The sequence below is a fragment of the Aythya fuligula genome, chromosome 11 (assembly GCF_009819795.1).
Source record: "Aythya fuligula isolate bAytFul2 chromosome 11, bAytFul2.pri, whole genome shotgun sequence".
NCBI classification, from domain to species: domain Eukaryota; kingdom Metazoa; phylum Chordata; class Aves; order Anseriformes; family Anatidae; genus Aythya; species Aythya fuligula.
Window position 1 is genome coordinate 19,228,084 of NC_045569.1, and position 19,683 is coordinate 19,247,766.

Consider the following 19,683-nt stretch of genomic DNA (forward strand, 5'->3'; position numbering starts at 1 on the left):
CTACTGAATCAAACCAACCTGAATTATAACAAATTTACTGAGATTAAAATATCTTTAACATACTAAAAAAAAAAAATCTTGTCTGGTTTGTCTGCCTCTATTGTTTTTCTTTAGTATTAGAAAAAGACCAGGTAATAAAATGACCAGTACCAAATAATGTACAAGTTTAGGCACTCCTGTAAAGGCTGTTATGATATTGATGCATCAGGTTTTGGGTGTGGCTGAACCCCCTTAAGGTAATGGAACTGATTTTCAGCATAGAATGTTTACTCATTAAAATGATATTTTCAGAATCACACTTTTATCTAATGAGCTGCTTAAACTCAAAATCAATGATCTTTTACTTAATGGGAAGAGAGTCAGACCTTTATGGTTTGCCCTTACAGAACTACATTGCTCAGAAGCCCTGTGTAGACACACGTTCTGCATCTCAGAAATGAAATCCCTCATATTGCATTAAAGCAATGAGCACACCAGTTCCAGAGGTTTGTGTTGTAGCTAGTTTGCCATGACTTCCCTACACGGAGGCAGTTTTCATCCTTTCAGGTGAAAGCCACTATAAAGCATCTATAATCAATATTCTTCACCCATGTCCAAGAAACTGTACACAGAATATACAAAAAGTGTACAAAGAAAAGCATGCAGAAGAACATAGGATTCGAGAATTGCACAGCAACCATGGAAGCTATCCATATGGCTTCTTTTAAATTGTGATCAGATGCAATACAATCCCCTAAAAGTTACGGTAAGTGCTACCAACAGAGTGATATTATATGAATTGACATCTTACGTTAAAGAGACCAAACAGATCTGGGTTAGAATATCACATTACTGCTAGTAGAAGCTAAAACCAGGAATCAGACATACTACAACAAGAGGAAGCTGAAAGAGTTGAGTTCTGTTTTCATCCTGACACTGATCTCTGAAGTTTACAGATCCTTGTTCCCAGCACTAACTCTTGTTGTTAGTGCTGTCTTCTATCTAACCACTATGAAAAATGCCACTAGCATCAACTATCAACAAACCTGAAAGGTTTACTGTTAACGACGTCTCTTGTGAGCATACAATGTAGTTGAGCTGCAGACATTCCTGTCACTCTAATCCAGCTAATAAAGTGTTAATGAAAATAACCAGAAGGATTTTAAGCTTTTTATTGACTCACTGTAAAACTTTTTTGGATGAGACAAAAAAAAATTTAACATTGTGAACACTGACTTGCATATTTTAAAGGAACTACAAACCAAAGCAAACATCCAACATACTGTATTTTTGGTAAATAAAATTTAAACATTACATATTTACAAATCTACAACCATTCATTTAAAAAGTGCTGCTTGCAGACTAACAAAGTACCATTTTTAAATTGCAATGAGATAATTTCCAGAAATACCCTTCTCTATTATTACTATTTGCATCTCCCATTTGTTATACAAAGATTTTACGTGCAGGAATTGCCTTTTTCTTGGGGGTACAAATCGCTTAACTAGTCAGTGGAAATCTAATCCATCAGGCTGTAACTGTACCAACAGCAAACCTCAAAATGGGAAATAGCAGTGTCAGAGAAACAGCACGATTTCTATTCACATTTCATTATTTCATCTCCAATAATTATTCCAGTGGAACCATAAGTAAAGCAAAATATATATTGCACTGCAAATGTATAACCTTTAAGGTTTTTGACAGAAGCATTATTTAGTACACAAAAGGAGAAAATTCAGTTCATACAAAATTTTAAATTGAAAATATGTCTCAAATATTTATCCATCTTTGCGGTACTGGAAAATATACTCAAATCGCTTTACTAATAAAGGACAGTGAGATTTGAAAACTGTTTCAACATTGAACTGTATGATGCTTAAAAATTATCCACCCAGGACCTACATTTTGAACATCGTGATATGAATGAGGAAAATTTCCCACTTAAAGTATAACAACTATTCCAACTACATCTTTTATAATATTTGTACAGTGGACTGACTTGCAACAGACTTTATAAAACAATTCATTAAGTATAATGATTTCACTCGATGAACTACTACATGATACTAATTTAAAAGCACACCCAAATGAACATCAGCAATGCTTCAGGAGTGCAACTCTGAGGATGCGAGATTGTTTATCTTAATGATGTGTACACAAATCCTTTCCATGATACAGCATATACTCTTCTGATAATACTGACAGGACTGTTGATATCTGAATGAAGTGGCAAACTTGGCATTATAAATACGAAGACAGTTGGAAGTACTTACAGCTAAGTCGGGACTAGAATGGTGGAAGCGGGCCAAATTACAAGTGTTGCATCTATTCTTGTGCTAGCACACAGTTACAGTGTAATGTCCTAGTAAACGAGAGGCGGTTAGAGACAAGGCTCAGTTGCTTCTGTCAGACTAAAATAGAGTGTGTGAAGCTTGCTTCATAGCTCAGTACCTCTAACACACCACAGCAGCTCTGGAAAAAGCATTTGCCTTCCTTCATGGCTTGAAGGTGCTATAAAACAGCGGCTGCCCCAAGTGGTAAATGATGTGGGAAACAAAACTGCAGAGAGCTGGGAGCACTACACTGTACACAGCACAAATAGGGATGAGTTTATATACACAGCAATTACTGTATGCAGCTTTTACTTGGTAAATACAGTGTAGATACTGTACAGAGCAGAGCGTACATGCACACTAAGGTATTTACAGTGAATGTTAAAAAATAATCTGGTATTTTTCACAATACCTTGGAAGAATGAAGTGGGTACGTGTTCACCCTACACTGACAGTGAACAATGTACCCAGGTGAAAAAGTAGGTATAGCTCATGCATGAGGAATACTTTACAAGTGTGGCAGTACAAACGAGAGCATCACAAATTGTTAAAATAAATTAAACGTGAAAAACGTTGGTAAGTGTAACATTGCCAGCTCCACCTCAGAGTGGGGGAAACTTCAAAAAAAAAAAAAACAACCAAAAACTCAGCTACGTAATTAGCAGCAGGCTAGAGAAGAGGCATTCAATACCCAACAAAAGTTGTATCCAGCAAGACTGCATTTACTTCAAGATGCAATTACCTGCAGCTCTACAAATTTTAAGTCTGTTCTCCTTAGGGCAGCAGCTTCTTACTACTTTAGAGTGGACTGGGAAGAAGTTACATAGACCATCATAGAGGCTTAAATGAGAAGTAGTGCTGCTCAAGAGGCTCACTATTTCATTTAGTAAAGTAAATGTGAGCTTTAAAGTTTACGTCCTTTCAGGCTACCTAAATATTGCTGTATTATCACGCTTGCAAACTAAAGATATTTAAAAAAATACCTGCTGGTAAGCAGACCAAGATACAAGACCTACAGGAACAGATGAATATTTAGAATTACATGTATTACAACAACAACTAAAAGAAATTACAACTGGAGAATCATTAAAGAAAAAAATAAAGGTATTTGTTAAAGTCTAGCTTAATTTGTTTAGGGCATTTTGTACAATTCAGTGGCTCTTTTCCCACCTCCATACAAGACTTCTGATATTTTCTCTGTAAGCCTGCCTTCTGGTGTGAAGTTGCTATGTGATGGAGAACACTTTTTTTTTTTTTTTTTTGAAATCTCTAGAACAAGAAAACATAATTCAAAAAGCCATGACTCCACCACAAGGACTGACATAGCATTATTCTTCACAGAAAAGAAAAAGTTTTGCCTGTGAAAGAAAGACTAGACATTCCAAGTACATTTAACTATTCACAATATGCCACAATAAGTTACATTCCCTATATATTCCCTGTAGCAAGGTTGCTTTATCTACTGTAGTTAAAAGCTTTGGATTAGCATTATATATGCGCCATATTTAGTGTGTTTCAAACACATCCACCAAGACTCTGAACACTGCATTTTTATGAAGAACTTCTTGCATGCTGTTATTTGCTTTGTATTATGTCTGTAATGAGGTCACGTTAGCAAATATCAACTGCTGAGATGTACTGATGCCATAAAATCATCTGTAGGACTCTTCAATATGCTACAGACTCTCTCTTTACTGGGGAGCGAGGGAAACAGGAGAGAAAGATATTCCTACAGAATTGTTTTACAGAGATATCAGTGTGTTGTTAGTAGAGTTCTACAGAAATTCACCATTCCTTCCTGCTGATTGCTGTGGTAACACGTTTTCCATGTGTGCATGACAGAAATCCTGTATCTAGAGTACTGTCTAGGTGAAGGTTTACATTTTCTGTTCTGCTTTAAAAAAAAAAAATCAGTCTTCAAAAGTAACTGGACAAGTTACTATACATAGCAGTGTCCTGCAAAACAAATAAGCACTGTATTGCTTATTCAGCAAGTCCATTTAAAATTCACTCCAGTAATTTAAAAAAAATAAAAAAATATCAACTTACTATAAACAATTTAAAATATGTATAATACAACTTTGTATGCTCTTCATAACATCATGAATATTCTATGTAAACAATAGATTTCGAAAAATTTGCTTTGCTCATGTTAGTTTCAGTGCATTGTTTCTGTCCACCTGTTTTATCATTTTTATTTTATTTTTTTTTTATTTTTAAATAAGGGAACTGTATTATGTTGTCCCAAGTTAGAAAACTCATTTTGTTTAGAATCTTCCTTTCTATACATTGGTTTGCACTACAGGCAAAGGACAGGGAAATAATATTTGGCCCATGTTTCACTCTGTCCATTTCCACAACTGTAGATAGGCCCAATTTTTCCAAGGCCGTCTACCACGGTACACTCGTACATACGTTCTTGAACACTGAAGACTGAGATGTTCCTTGTGACTGAAGTGGTTATTTTACACAGGTATACACCATAGATATCCCCTCTTTATCTAGGTATATTTAAAGATATGGTTCTCCAAAAATCTTTCTGCATTCCATCACTCCAGTACTTGGTGGTCTATCACAATTATGAGTATTCTTCACTTGATTAGCTGTGAGACGATCATAGGCCATTTTGTATTCTCTGTCAAAAGCATCTGTAGAAATAGAAAAACAACCCTTATGTACCATGCTTGAAACAATGACCTCGATATAACAATAGCTAATACGCTTACCAGCGGTAAAAAAAAAAAACAAAAAAAAAAACACCACAACACAGCGTGAAGCCATTTTATTCAACACATACAGTAGAATTACACACACAACTATAGATTTTTTTTTTTTTGGGGGGGGGGGGGGGGGAGGTTGGTGGTGGTCTGGAGATAGTTTGCATACATTCATAAATTATTCATATAAACACAGGTAATAAGACTTACCTATATCTATGTTATCTCTTCCTAGGGCAACAAGTGAAAGAAATAATATTTCTCTATAAAGGCTCCTGAAATTGTAGAAAAAAAAACAAACATCAATTTATAAGCTAAATACCACAAAACAAAACAACAAAAAAAAAACACAACTACTCTTAAGAAGAGACTGAATCACTTAAAGATAAGAAATGGCACCTTCAACATAATTCCCTATCATCACCTCTAAAATGTTGTCAGCTTTGACCTCTGGAGAATGCTCTGGACTTCTGAGATATGGATATCACTTATGATAGGTCCTTGAGACAACTTCCACCACACCAGTGGATATTATAACAGGACCCATAGTGAAGCATGCACTTAAAGCACTCAACATGCCAGTGATTCAACCCGCAACTGAAAGAACACCAACTTAAGAAGGAAGCATTCAACTTCTCCTGCCATTCACTCTACTCATTAGTCTCTCCTCTCAAGAAAAGAGGACAGAATTGGAATGCTATCATAAGCCTTTCTTTAATATTATATATAATTATATATACACATTTGGCAATTCTTATCCTGGTTTCATAAAGGAACAAAGCTATTTAATTACATTCTCTCCCCTAGGTCAACAAGTAGCTTATCTGTGTGGAAATTCCACCAAATGTAACAAACAGGTAAAGGGTCTGCTTTTCTGCATTTCTACATTATCATGAAGAGGGCATACAACCAAATAAACATCTTGGCAAAGCTCCAGCTGTTGAAAAGGCTGCTATATACCCTACAATAAGTAAAAATTAAATCCAGGCAGGAAAGATGTTAATAGAAAATAATTCTGACCAACTCCACTGCTAATGAAAATAATTTGCTAAATAATACAGGACTTAGCCTCTCTTCTTAGCTTCCCTTCTTTTTTGTTACTGCAAACTTAACACCTCTTACTCCCTGAATACACACTAGGAATAAGGGATGTGGGTTTTTTCTTGCTTTTGTTTTTTAAGTTTGTGCTATAATCTATAAGTATGTTATATTTAGTAGCAAAATACACATATACACACTCCATACTTGATTTGCCATCATTCAGAGGTGGCTGTAGCATGAAGAGGAAAAAAAAATAAGAAAAATATTTACCCGACTGAGTGATAAGCTTAAGAACGCTGCTGGAAAAATGAATCTTTCTGTTAAAAAACACTATGAAAATATTATTCGTATTACAATAGCCTTATTGCTGTTCAAGCTTGCTCTAGATTGGCATGTTTGTATTATTACCTCTGTCTTTTAACATGTGGCCATTTGTTCAGTCTTTCCAATATTTGGCTCATTGGTCCATACACATCATTCATCTTAATACTTTTTACCATACTTTTCAGGATTTCCTGATTAAAAGAATCATCATCTTTTTGCAATAAATGGACCATTGGGTACTTCTGGGCTGAAAAACATAAGAAAAGCTGTAAGAATAAAGACATTCTTTGAATAACATGTAAAAAGTTGTTAACAAAGTGGGATGCTACAAAACTGTGAAAAATGGCATATATGTAGTGAGCAAAGAACAATAAACATCCAACCAAAATAATACCAATGTAAAGAAACAAAAAGCATATAGGAGAAAACTGAACAGCTGTAATGGGTCATGAGGCGTATTTCCAGGCATATGATCTAACAGTGGCAACAAAATTCTCAGTAAGCAGACTCCAAAAATAAGAAAACAAGCTAAATGGATAAATTGTCAATGTAAGTTCAGTACATCACAAACATATTCCCTCTTATTCGCCCCTTCACAATGATGAAAAAGCCATTGGAAATACTGGTCAATGATTTGAAACAGATATGCTGGAAAACTAAAGTTGCTCAAGCACTTTACTGCTAAGCATACAGCCACCCTCCCTCCCAAAACATGTCACAATAGCAACACCAAACTTAACACTCACTCTCAAACAAAAGAGTGCGATTTTGACCTGCAAGACAAAAAGTAGTATGATCAAAATTCAGTCATGTATCTTGTGTGATCTATCCACACAAAAAAATAATATTTTTCCAAAACACATTCTTCAGTTGCTCAAATTAAGTTGCTCAAAGTTCTTCTAACACAGAAAAACAATCTAAAACAACAATAAAAAACTGTACCAAAAAAGGAAACCACAAGAAACAAAGCTTACTCTGAGCATTCCACAAAATATACAGAGGCTGCCTTGGATCCTGATGCAATTTCATATTGTCCCATAGCATCTGAATAAGAACATATTTACTGTCCTCTGACATACAGTTTCGTGGAATCTGAACAGGAAAATGCATACATAAAGGTATTTTATTACAAAGTAATGAAAACTTTCATATTTAAAATATATCTTCAAATCTACAGGTCACATAGTAAAAAGCTTTTAATGTTAAACTGCTGGAAAACCAGGTTGTTCACAGAGAAAGCCAAAACTGAACAGAATGTCAGTGACATGTAGCAAGTATTTTGTGCATCCTCCTACACTTCTAAAATCATAACCTCCTTCTCCTCCTCCTACTGCTCAACTTGCCATCAAGCGGCAATAAAACCAATCAGAAACTTACTGCCTTTGTAACTGAAGACACAAACCACAGTGTGACTAGTAAGAGCTAAACACTTACCCCACACAAGTACTGCTGAGCCCAGATTCTAGATTTACACTATTTCCCTGCAGTTGACACTTTTTTTTTTTTAATCAGTTCAGGACTGGGCCCAATACATTGTATGACACATTCCTGAGAGTTATTGAAATAACTAATAATTTCTTATCTGATTCCATACCTTTGAGTTTTTATTACAGTGCTCAGAAGAAAGAATTAATCCTGGTAAGTTGCTAGGCAAGTCCAAGCGTCTGAAATACCACACCAAATTCCAGAATACAATAGGATGATGGTCTACAAAGTCCGCCACTGTTATTGCATGATCTCCTTCATTTTCAAGTAAGCTCTCAAGCTCTTTCCATACCACTAGAGGACTGAGGTAAGGAACCGTTATAGGATCAGGACTAGGTAAGCGCCATTCTAAGCCCAAGGGATCCTATGATAAAAAAAATAAAAATGCTATTAATTGGAATATAACTATCTTTATAACATCTTATGAATGCTTTTTGGGAGATACCAACATCTAAAAGCAACAAATCTTAGTATAAATAATACAACCTACTATTTCTGGTAACTCCGGATAGTTAAATCTGTTTTCCTAATTAATGTTTACACATTTTCTGAATCTATTGCACACTTGAAACAGTGATATTTAAGGTAGAAAAACTACACACTGTTGGTCCTTGCAAAGTAGCAGGCAGGCTACCAGTAGGAATGATATGGCTGATCTTCTGGTTTTCCTTCTCGTCCTCTTCCAGTGGACCAAAAGTACTGATACTCCTTGCTACAGGGTGACTCGTACATTCTGACCCAGAGGCATTTTGTCTTCTTCCGGAGGGGATCTGGATACTTCTGGCACAAATACTGTCATGCTGCTTAGATTTGCTGGGGGAAATAAAAAGTTAAGAATGTCAGCATTCTGTTTTTCTCCGAGTGCTCAAACATGTACACAAACAGGCAGAAACAAACTAGAAGTCCCATAGAATGGACCTGACACCACCAATTCTACCTTGTCAGCCACCACACTCATGCTACAGAATAAGTTTCATCTCCCCTTGCACTGGTAATGGACACAAACTTCCTAAAAGAGTTCACAAAGCTTCATATAGACAGCTGTAATTCTGCAAGTATTTTATCATGGATGAAGCTGAACACCATGTTGAAAGAGCACGATGCGGCCAATTTAGAAATAAAGAGGCAGTAAGGAGATACTCTCTTAAATCAAGTTCTCTTCAGAGAACCTTAGTATCATATGAAATTTAATAAGGAATAAGTGCACATCCACAAAGAATAAAGTAATTTCCACGTAAACAGAACCAGAATTTGCATGTTTACCTATCTGAATTTAAATCTTCTTGAACAGACATTAGAGATGTACCAAGGCCAACAGTAGCTGCCGTATTACAGAACTTCCCACTTTGATTTGAAGAAAGTGGTGGGAACTGCATGTTTTCTGTAGATGGGCTGGACTTCAGAAAATACCTGCATGGAAAACAAAAGCTTAACGTTATCTTTTTAAAACTACAAAAAAAATCACAAAAATGAGCGTTCAAAACTGAGGAAAATTCAAATAATGCGTTATTACCTTCCAGGTCGCCGAAGATCTCTAATTTCTATGCTTAAAAAAGGCAGAAATAAATTGCCACAGAAAGGACATGTAGTATTGAGATTTGAATCATCCGCTGTCCAACCTGCCATAATTTCTTCATCGTGAACCAAACAGTCACAAGTTCGGCACCGCGAACAGCTTGAGATAAGGACCTGCATACAGCAGATGACAGAATCCCACCATTACACATTCTCAAAATTACTTTTCTTTTACAAAGCACTTAAACAGAACTATAGGCCAAAAAATCTCTGCCCTTAGATGAATATTGCTCACCACCTATATACAAATTTGGCCACATGTTCATTTTCTTGCTTTGGTTGGAACAATTAAATCCAAATTAATTAATTAGATCTTAAATCCAAATTGTAATAGCAGGCAAGTTATATGGAAAATGACTAGAATGAACACTGAAAAAGTATTAAATGCAAAAATAAATTTGGAAGGTCTTGGTTTATTTGTAACAAGTAGACTGGCATCAGGTCCTATCCTCATGAAATAAACCAAAACCAACCCTGCTATAGAAATATTTATCTTCCAGTGGGTTAGTTTTAAGCTTGAATTTTAAATTGTGATTTAGATTTTACATTTCAAGACAAACTTCTAGCATATCAATTAAGTATCACTAAATCATTCTGTACCTCCATAGCGTAGTTCTGAAACACGCTGGTACTACTTGTACTGCAAGAAGATATCAACTCGGATTTGTCAGGTAAGGGAAACTTGGAAATAGAACCTATTAACAACAATAAAAGAAAAAAGAAACCCAAAATATTAATGACACTGAAATTGCATATTCCAGAAACTGTCTTTCTGGTCAAACAATTCTGCAGTTAAAAAACGTGTGATGGAAGATGCAGCAAATCAGATACACTTCAGAGAGGAAGAATTGCAAAACTGGAGTGTGAAGCTGCCATCTGCCCAGCACCAACACCAGTGAAAATGCAATCTGAAAATGAAAATCCAACACAGAATTTCCGTATGTCCAGTTTTCTTCTTTTCCAACAGTTGGCAGCTTGGAAACAATTTTTACAGATCAGGTAATTCATATGTACACTTCCTGTCCGGACAAAAAGTAAGGAAGGGTAAGAGGTGCTGCCTCACCCAGAAAGTTATTTAGGCGCAGGATGTTACTCTGCAAGCTATTCCACAAGAAATAACACCCAAAACAAGTTTCTAAAATAAAAATGTCCATAGGTACAGACCTACCTGCATGAATAAGAGTTTGCAAGTAGAAAAAGGAAAAAAAAATGCACTTTTTCCTCCCCCCACATAAATGATTACTGTCTAAGATGATCCCAACCCAAGAATTATGAAAGAACTTCTAAAAATATAAATACTTTGTTCAGATCGATGAATGCAACACAAAAGCTGTCTCTTACCACACTGGTCAAATTGCTTTGATGAGCCATCGTGGGAAGCTGAGCTTTCTAGGCTTGTTCTGCTTAGGCCAATTCCCTTAATTTCTGACGTGGTATTCTCCTGAGGAGAAGCACTTTCAAAGTCATTGCAGACATCTTCATCAGTTAACGAAGTAGACTCTGAATCTAGAGCTCCAAGAGATGAAACACTTGCTCGGTCTGAATTTTGATCCTGAGACAAGAAAGCAAATTCCACTGAGAAAAGGAGAACAAAAATATTCCAGAAAATAAGAGGCAACTTTCTTTGTGTCACTAAAAGTTCAAGGCAAGAATTTACCTCCTTGGAAAGTCACTCAGCTCAGATCTGTATTCTGAACCAACATGAAACAAGGTGAGTTTCACTCACCTAAATAGCTACATGAAGATTCTTTTTGTAAAGATTTTTAATTTAGATCTTTCTGTTAGAAGACAAACATTTTAACCCTATAACTTTTTACTTATTGCTATAAGAGCACTTGTAGGAACACACATAGAATAGACAAGACATCATTGACTCTTTAATTATTCTCTGATTGGTTTTAGCCACATCAAGACCATACGGTGGTAGCACCAACAGCAAACTGCATCTGTTTTCATTCCCAAGGTTTAGGAATAAATTAGTTTTGGTTTGAGTTCATCACAGGAAAAAAACAATCCAACCAAATGACCTCACTACAGAACTACTCTTCAACCACTTAATTAATACAACCATTTTTCCCTTCTTTCGCAAAAGCTGTAAAGGATTGAACTTTATTTTTCATTTTAATATTTTTTGTTTAGTTAAGTAAGTTTATTTTTTTCTGACAAAAAGACAGAGCAGTCTTCTCCATCCTGTCAACACGCTACAGCATACTTACGTTCTTCCATTAAGTATACTCTAAACCCATGCATGGCCAAAACTTCTACAATATGCAACTACTTTAAGGAAAATCCATTGATGCTTTCTATAGAATCACTGTTCCATTCAGGACAATAAAATTAAGGCCCTGGCAATTCAAACATGATTAAAACAATTTAAACTGTTTACCCCCATGCACGTCATTCAAACTGGGGATTCACCACATAGGAGCCAGTGATTAAATAAAGGAAAGACTTTTGTAAAAAAATTTGTTTTTGTTTTACACAGTACCTAAAACAAGGAATGACAGAAAATTACCTTTGAGGATGCAGCATACATTGTAAATTTCGAGTACCACTTGCTAGCCTTCTCTGCAACCCCTTTTCCAGCAGAAAACATGCTGCTTTTTAGAACATCGAACTTAGGTGTTAACAGTGTATCCAGGTTGAACGATGGTGAAGACACAAGTGTTAATGCACTAGTTGCCTCCTGTGGATGTTCCTTTGCTGGACTGTTTGGGGAATATGCTGGCGAGGACCAAAGCCTATCTCTTGACTTTTCTTCAGTTTTCATGTGATAACTCTTGGATTTGATAAGACTGGAAGGCCTTGGGGAGTTTGGGGGAAGGCTGGACCTCCTACATGGTTGGATGACTGTTGGGCTCTTTTTATTAGCACTTCTGTCATCAAAGGGTTTTTGTAACTCAATGCTTGGGGCACGACTTGACAAAGGGCTGCTCATGTTGTTCATATACATGACTATTTCTTCAGCTAAATCTCGCCTTGCAGATGGGGTTGAAACACTTCTGTCATCATCCTCTTCCTCATCCTCTTTCTGCTGTTCTGTCTCAGCAACTAGCAGGGACAGTGGATCAAATCCAGTCTCAACATCTGTCTTTTCAACTGGCTTTACTGGAAAGCTGCTCTTTCGTTGCAGCCTTTTAGGTTTTTCACTGGAGGACTTCACTGTTGTAGATGTTTCAGGTTCAGCATCCAAGTCTTCCAAATCAAAGATAACTGGAGACTCTGTTTTATCTGTAAAACTGCAATCAAAACCTGCATCTTCATCACTAGATTCTTTCTCCAGACTTTCTCTCTTAGATCCTAAGGAGGAAGTTCTGATATTAAGAGTTTTTGGCCTTATGCTTTTCTGTAATGCACTAGATAGGATTTTGGCATCAGCTCCTAGTTTTTCAACTATTTCTCCAGGGTTTGCTTCCTGATTTATTCTATTGATCATGAGTCCCACTAAGCCATCTCCACTCAGATTGCGGTTCCTGCTTTCCCATGGTATCTCCCTCAAGTCAGGTTCTACTGCACTTTTATGTCTCTTTCTTAAGGATTTACTTTTTATAACTTCTGCTTCATTGGCATCCTCAAAAGATGATGTAAACAGCAATCCTGCAGAACTCTCTGGAAAACAGATGAGATAAGATACTTTACTTCTTGCTATGCAAGAAAACTAAACAAAATAATAAAAGAATACAAGTTTGGTTCATCTTTCAGATTACAACACTAAGAGATGAAATTTGCTATGTACTGTACTAGTGATCAAAAAGTTGAGATGACCACGATCATAGCTTTTGAAAAAAAACTAAGCTTAAAAAACTAACCTCTGTATTACTTGCCCATCAAATGGTCAGATGATAAAACATTTAAAAGGGAGTCAATACAGTTCTTTTGGAGAAGTATTATTAAGAGGTTTGAAAGCTATGGATAGGATAGCAAAGATATCTAGGAAATAGCAAAAAAGCAACGCTTTCTAACCTGATGTATTAGAAATAGAGCCTACAATAGGAGCTCGTCATAGAAATTTCTGTTGTTTTTATCAGGGCATAAGGATACAGAGTTTAAAAGACAACATTACAGTATTTCAAGCCCAGATAACAGTATTACAGTAGCCAGATTTGTCATCACTTGTTACACGTGAAAGCAATTAGAAGTTTCTTTTAAGTATACTGAAAGAATTATGAGCTGCTGGAGTTTATAAGAACAAAACAGAAGACTCAGGATTTTGTAAGCAGATGTAAAGTACAGCAAAAAAGAAAAGAGAAATAAATCTGGAAATGCAAACTATTCAGAAATCTTGAAATAGCATATGCAGCCTATAACCTAAACTCACTCACACAAATATTATCGGCCATTGCTGTTACACCAATAAAATACTGCAAGTTATGGGGACAAATGACCTCAAGGCATGCTACGTAGAGGTCTTACTGAAAATGAAATACATATAAGAAAAAACTACACAAGAATCCAAATTTATTTTCTTTTCCACTTACCAGTGCTAGCTTCTGCTGTCGTATTGTCAACAGTACCATTGAGCCGCACTATGCTAGAAGCAGCTTTGGCGTTACTTGAGTTATGATAATTTAGCTTAGGTAGACAGTCACCACTCCCTTTTGCACTCTCCACTTCGGACACTGTGTACAGAAAAAGACAGACAGTTCTTCAGAATCAAAGAAATTAACTTAAAACAAGTTTTCATTACCTATTAGACATTTCAAGCAGGATTAAAATGACAGCTTGTTGCATATATCCCATAATACATAGGTCGATATTTAGTTGTGCAAAGATTTTCAAGCTAGAACTGATCTATGGATATTTCATTGTCAACATGACTTTTACAACAGCTGTAGGGAAAATACACTGAAAAATTTAAAATAATTATATTACAAGGGACAACTTTTATTATGAAGAGTATTTTCAATGAGTTGTGTATGGGGAACTGTGTAGTACAAATGTATGGCTATTATAAATCTGATTGTTACACATTTTCATAAAGAGATTATGCTTCCCAACTGCAGTTAAGGAAATCATGAGCAGAAACCTAAAGGAAGTCCACAGCAAATCGAAAGCCATTCTCATTTTGATCTCCTTGATTTAGAGAAATTCTAGGGAGATGAATAATTTAGACCTGATCTCACAGACCTGCAAATACTCAGTCATTCTCCTCTTACGGGATTTAGGAAGAAAACAGACTGGTAGAAGAGGCCTTCTGGTTGATTAGGCCTTTAAAGCAATTTTTATTTTTATTTTTTTTAAAGACAAAACCATTACGCTGTACTTATCATTTGTCTTTTCTATTATCATAACTTATTGAAACTGAGGAGGGGAAAAAAATGCAATTTTAAAATCTAAGTTAGTTGCACTTAGAAAAAAGAACTTCAGGCATGAGCATAAACTGGCATTATGGCATTATCACACACATTCACTGTAAAACAGTCAACTGCCCCACATAGCTCTGCTGAAATCCCCATATATCCACAGTGAACTAGGTATCTGTATTCACAAGATACATACAAGAACTGGAGTCACTCTCTCTCTTGTCTTCTTTTTGTTCTTGTATATCTTGAAGACAAGTTTTCCCTTGCCTGATTTCTTCTTTGCATGATGTGTTGTTGCTGAAGTCTGAAAGTCCCCCTATCATAAAAAAGCGAACAACAGGATAATGATGATTATGTTATTTAGCAGAAAGCTATTTGAAATATACAACAGAAAGCTATTTGAAATAATTTCTCAGCATTGAGATAAAGAAAAGTACTTGAATACTCTACCAGGAACGGCCGTATGTGATGTGCTTGCTGGCAGTTTTTTCAATGCTCTCTTGAACTGTGCTATTCCTAAAACAACGTTTCTTATCTTCATCCATAGGAAATAGCCACCTCGATTGCTTGAAGGCCATGTACTTTCTAAAACGGCCTATTTTGGAAATATCAAAGTCAAATAAAGTCATCCAAAGGAACAGTCATGTGTGAATCATTAACTTCATTTCAAACTGGGTTACATTGGCAGTTATAAAAGTAGACTTCTAAACCTACAAAGGTGAAGACAACAATTATTCTGTCTTGAATTTCTTCTGATTACTTGAAATGATAGAATTACACCTGAACTGAAGCTTATTTTGATTGCTTCTATTCGCCTTGATAAAAATGCTCACACACACGCACCCTTTGAAAATACTTACCTTATTGTAATAGCCATAAGTAATGGCATTAGGGTCAACGCCAGCTTTTTGCATTTCAAAAAGCACTCTCACTGCTAGCACAGGCTGACCATACTGTCCACACAGTTGCATAAGTACTCGGTAGCACACCTGAAAATACACACATTTAGTATTGTCCTTTCACAGTCAAATACATACTCTATTCATTAAAACTGCGGGCTATTTCTGAAGTTCTGGGGTTGGCTTATTTTACCTCATCAGGCGGATCTATTTTTTTCGTATGCATTTTTTGTAGGACATCATATGCAGTTCTCAGAGCCCTAACTTTTGAATGGCACACTTTCACATATGCAGGAAGGCAGATAAACCAAAGACCATAGCAGTGACGTAACAAACACTTGGACCACATCTGTGGTATAGATGAGTACTTCTTAGCAATTTTATGTGCAGATTTAATTTCCTGTAAAGAATCAAAAAACATTATTTGTGTATTTACACAGACATTACACAAATAGAAATGTTAAAATCAAATATGCATCATTTTTATCTACAGGAACTACATGATTGAATATGTTGTTCATGCTGAAGTTGAAAAGAAAATGAAAGCAAACTGAGGGATTACAATACAGTTGCTGTGCAGTACTCCCATCCTAAATTTCAAGAAACATGAGCTGATTATTCTGTGTACGTATTTTTGTAACATATGAGAAGGTTAGAGCCTGTCTTGAAATCTCAGGTAGTGAAAAAACAAACAAGAAGTGGATGTGGAAGCCCAGCAGTTTATCACAGAATGGTTTGGGCTGGAAGGGAATTTAATGAACATCTAGTTCCAGACCCCCTGCCATGGGCAGTGACACCTTCCATCGCTCAAAGCCCCATCCAACCTGGCCTTTATGCTCATGGAGAACAGGATAAAGAACACTGAAGGAGTGGAGACAGCACAGCAAGTGGCCATCTGTGCCCAGGAACCCTGTACAATTCATTATAAGCAAAAACAGTAAGTACAAGTAAACATTCAAAGAAAAATTAGCATTGCTATCTTATATTCTCCACATCAGCAAAGAATCATTAGGCTGCAGCCTCTTCAATGTCAGTCTTTACAGCTGAACAGAAAATGAATGCAGCAAGCCAATATTTTCTAAAGTAGCTCACACTATAAGAATACCTGCAAGTACCTGCTTAGTTCTTCTGAACATCGGTGACGGGCTGTTGGGACTACTGGTTTTTGAGGACAGTTTGTTACTAGGTGTTGTAAGAAATCCTTCAGGTCGTTCAAACAAATCTAGTTTTAATACTGGAAACCCATTATAGCTGTAAAAAGAAACGTGTCACTTAACTCCCGCAAGGCGGTTCCAAAGTAAACACACTATAGAACAGCAAACAAAATTACACAGTTGCACTAGAAGCTACAGAGGAAACAGAAAATACAGGATTAAAACCTCAAAAGACACCATTGACAAAGTGGTTTACTAAACCATCTGCATGATTTCATGAGCATAAGTCTGCACAGAAACAGTCCCTCAACATGTTATTTCAGTGTAAGCAACTTAAATTGTTAGCTACATTTGCTTTAATAACATTTCCTTTAATTAATGTGTCAAATGTATTAGTATGTATTGATTCCAGTTAATCCAAAAATCTTAGTTCCCAGCAAGCATTATATCACAGAGGCTTATAAAAATCAATACAAACAATATCAAACTATCTAAAAGATTAAATTAGATTTAAAAATGATTTTGTGAATTAACGAAGAAACCAATAGACAAACTCATTTGACAATTACTAAATTAGTAACACCAATTTTCAGTGATTCTCTGCAAGGCACTCTTTCAAAAATAGTATTTTCAGATTGTATCATCAGTAGTAGCAGCACGCCAACAGACTGAGTCTATTAATTTTACTTTTAACTTTAGAAAACGTCAATAGCTAGCACAATGTAATGTGAAAATACAGTCATCTTCATTAGGTATTACTGCTTCTGTGTACGTGGAGACATGCACAAAACCATTAAAACTTCTAAAGAGTTGGTATACTAGGCATTTCATTTACATGTTTTTACTTCAGCAGAATAAAAAGCAACAGGAAAAAATCTGTACTTCATGGCTAATACAAGAACATAGAAACAAACAACAAAAGGGCCACTGTTATGATTTTGGCCAGTATCCTACTGTGTTTTTAAGTCACCTGTATTGTAGAGGGTGCTCTTCACCATTTGGCAGATGAGGGATCTCCGGTGGTGTTATGAAAACTGTATGCTCACTCTTGTATGACTCATCCAGCTCTATAAGCCGTGTTTCCCCAGTTTTGTCCATATCTACCTAGAGAAATTAAAAGAAGTATTTACTGGTGTTTCCTAGTGTTATGGTATTTTCTGCTATTACAGCCATATGATCAAGCAATGCCGAGTCTGTATCAGCATCAAAGGACTGTATTTTAAGAGTAAGGATGCCTTGTGAAATTATAGTGAGAACAATAAGTGTTGTATCTTTTTTGTAAACTTTACCAAACCAATAGTCAACACTCAATGAAACACTCTGATTTGCCTGTTTTCAGGTGATTATTGTAATTATTGTAAGCAGTTGTACAAAGAGGCTGATCATTCTGCGTAAGAACATTTCTGTAAATGTTTGCAACTGCAGCAGTAACTTTTACCTTATTTTGAAACATGAAAAATTAGAGCTTCTTTCACCTCCATTTCAAGCATTGTAAATAGTAACGAACTATTCAATCATCTAACCTATAAAGAATCTACAGACAACACTATCAAGAAATTTCAGGTGCTTGCAGAGATGATAGAAATACACACACCTTCAAAGAAATAATGGAATAAAAAGTCACTTGACCTAAAGGGGGTAGAAGTAGCTTGGGCTTTCTAAAAAGAAAAATTCACCCGAATGGTGAAGGACAGCTTCAAGACTTTTTTTTCCCCTCTTTCAGACATCTCAGTTGTATGTATGAAAATAGAGCAGACATCAGGTGGCCCTGTTCTCTCATAGCTAGGACAGCAATGCACTTCATGGCTAAGAAAGGCAACTTGCAATATTATCAGAAAGCATAAATTTCATCCACACTTGTTTTGTTTTCATCTTTGTAACTGGTAATTTGACCATATGTCTTTGTTCTGTTAGCCTGGCTGTTGTTGAGAGAAAGAGGTTGATCACAGCAATGCTACCTTCAGTCAAGAGTCCCTAGTAAACTGCAGGGCTGGTAAGAGTTTCAAAGGTAGCTTTCTCTGCAAATTAATTCCCCTGCTTTATCAACAGCAGCATGCTCCAGGCAAATTTCAAAGCAGCAAACTGCAGGATCAAGTGGCAGAAAAGCTGTCCAACGATTAACTGAAGGCATTTTATTTCGTTGTTTGTGATAATAAAAATAAAGAACCAAAGCAACATTCAGCCACTCCAAACAAGACTCTGGGAAATTACGAACTGCCTCCCTTTGAGAAAAAGATGAAGAGTCTTTAACAAAGTACTACAAGCTTCCTGTTGCTACTGTTCACATTACAGAAACCACTAAGAACAGAGCTAATATAATGTGCATTACATTCCACATGCAAGCCTTCAGTTAATATTTCTGCTGGTATTTGTATTGCTTTGTCTCAGATCGTCTGTGACCAATTCCGTCTGCTCCAATACCTCATAAGTGCTGCTTCTGCTTGCGGGATGAGATGCCTCCATCTCAAAGAGTTGGCACTATCAAAAACTGTTTACTTCCCAGCACACAGAATGTGCTTTTCATTCAGATACTGATAGTCCCAGTGTTCAGTTCAAATACCGTCACAGTTTACACTTACAGCCATTATTTAAATGGTTTAAATGGAAATCAAATTACAGCCAAATGGTACATTACTTCAATGAAGCTAATAAGCAGCCAGCGGAACCCAAAGATCTATGGTTCTTCATGCCATAGAAGTTTAGCAACAGAAGATTCATGCAAAAAATGACATCTTCTACAGTTCTCTCCCTCCAGAGAGGTGGAAATATATCAAGTAGTTTCAATAAAATTCTTAAACATTTAAAATTTGATAAACATACAAAAAGGTGCTCTTAATTACACATTTTACTGCATGAGACAGATGGAAAGTATT

General features: G+C 36.1%; 1 protein-coding gene across 7 annotated transcripts in view; it reads right to left on the minus strand.

Annotated features, from left to right (window-relative positions):
* Window positions 1-3,545: 3,545 nt before the first annotated feature.
* The window catches only part of DENND4A (DENN domain containing 4A), a 49,725-nt gene continuing 33,587 nt past the window's right edge, over window positions 3,546-19,683 (minus strand). For 6 of the 7 annotated variants that reach the window (XM_032194934.1, XM_032194929.1, XM_032194928.1 and 3 more), the window contains 19 exons: window positions 17,781-17,914; window positions 16,772-16,907; window positions 15,850-16,056; window positions 15,618-15,746; window positions 15,208-15,352; window positions 14,954-15,073; window positions 13,933-14,073; window positions 11,970-13,063; window positions 10,796-11,006; window positions 10,055-10,149; window positions 9,393-9,568; window positions 9,143-9,289; window positions 8,482-8,692; window positions 7,989-8,243; window positions 7,369-7,486; window positions 7,141-7,167; window positions 6,479-6,641; window positions 5,240-5,304; window positions 3,546-4,960 (listed from right to left, as the gene is read on the minus strand). In XM_032194934.1, coding sequence (XP_032050825.1) covers window positions 4,824-4,960; window positions 5,240-5,304; window positions 6,479-6,641; window positions 7,141-7,167; window positions 7,369-7,486; window positions 7,989-8,243; window positions 8,482-8,692; window positions 9,143-9,289; window positions 9,393-9,568; window positions 10,055-10,149; window positions 10,796-11,006; window positions 11,970-13,063; window positions 13,933-14,073; window positions 14,954-15,073; window positions 15,208-15,352; window positions 15,618-15,746; window positions 15,850-16,056; window positions 16,772-16,907; window positions 17,781-17,914 — 3,711 coding nt within the window. In that variant the 3' untranslated portion in view covers window positions 3,546-4,823. The remainder of the gene's footprint in view (window positions 4,961-5,239; window positions 5,305-6,478; window positions 6,642-7,140; window positions 7,168-7,368; window positions 7,487-7,988; window positions 8,244-8,481; window positions 8,693-9,142; window positions 9,290-9,392; window positions 9,569-10,054; window positions 10,150-10,795; window positions 11,007-11,969; window positions 13,064-13,932; window positions 14,074-14,953; window positions 15,074-15,207; window positions 15,353-15,617; window positions 15,747-15,849; window positions 16,057-16,771; window positions 16,908-17,780; window positions 17,915-19,683) is intronic. The other variant, XM_032194935.1, reaches the window with a different exon arrangement.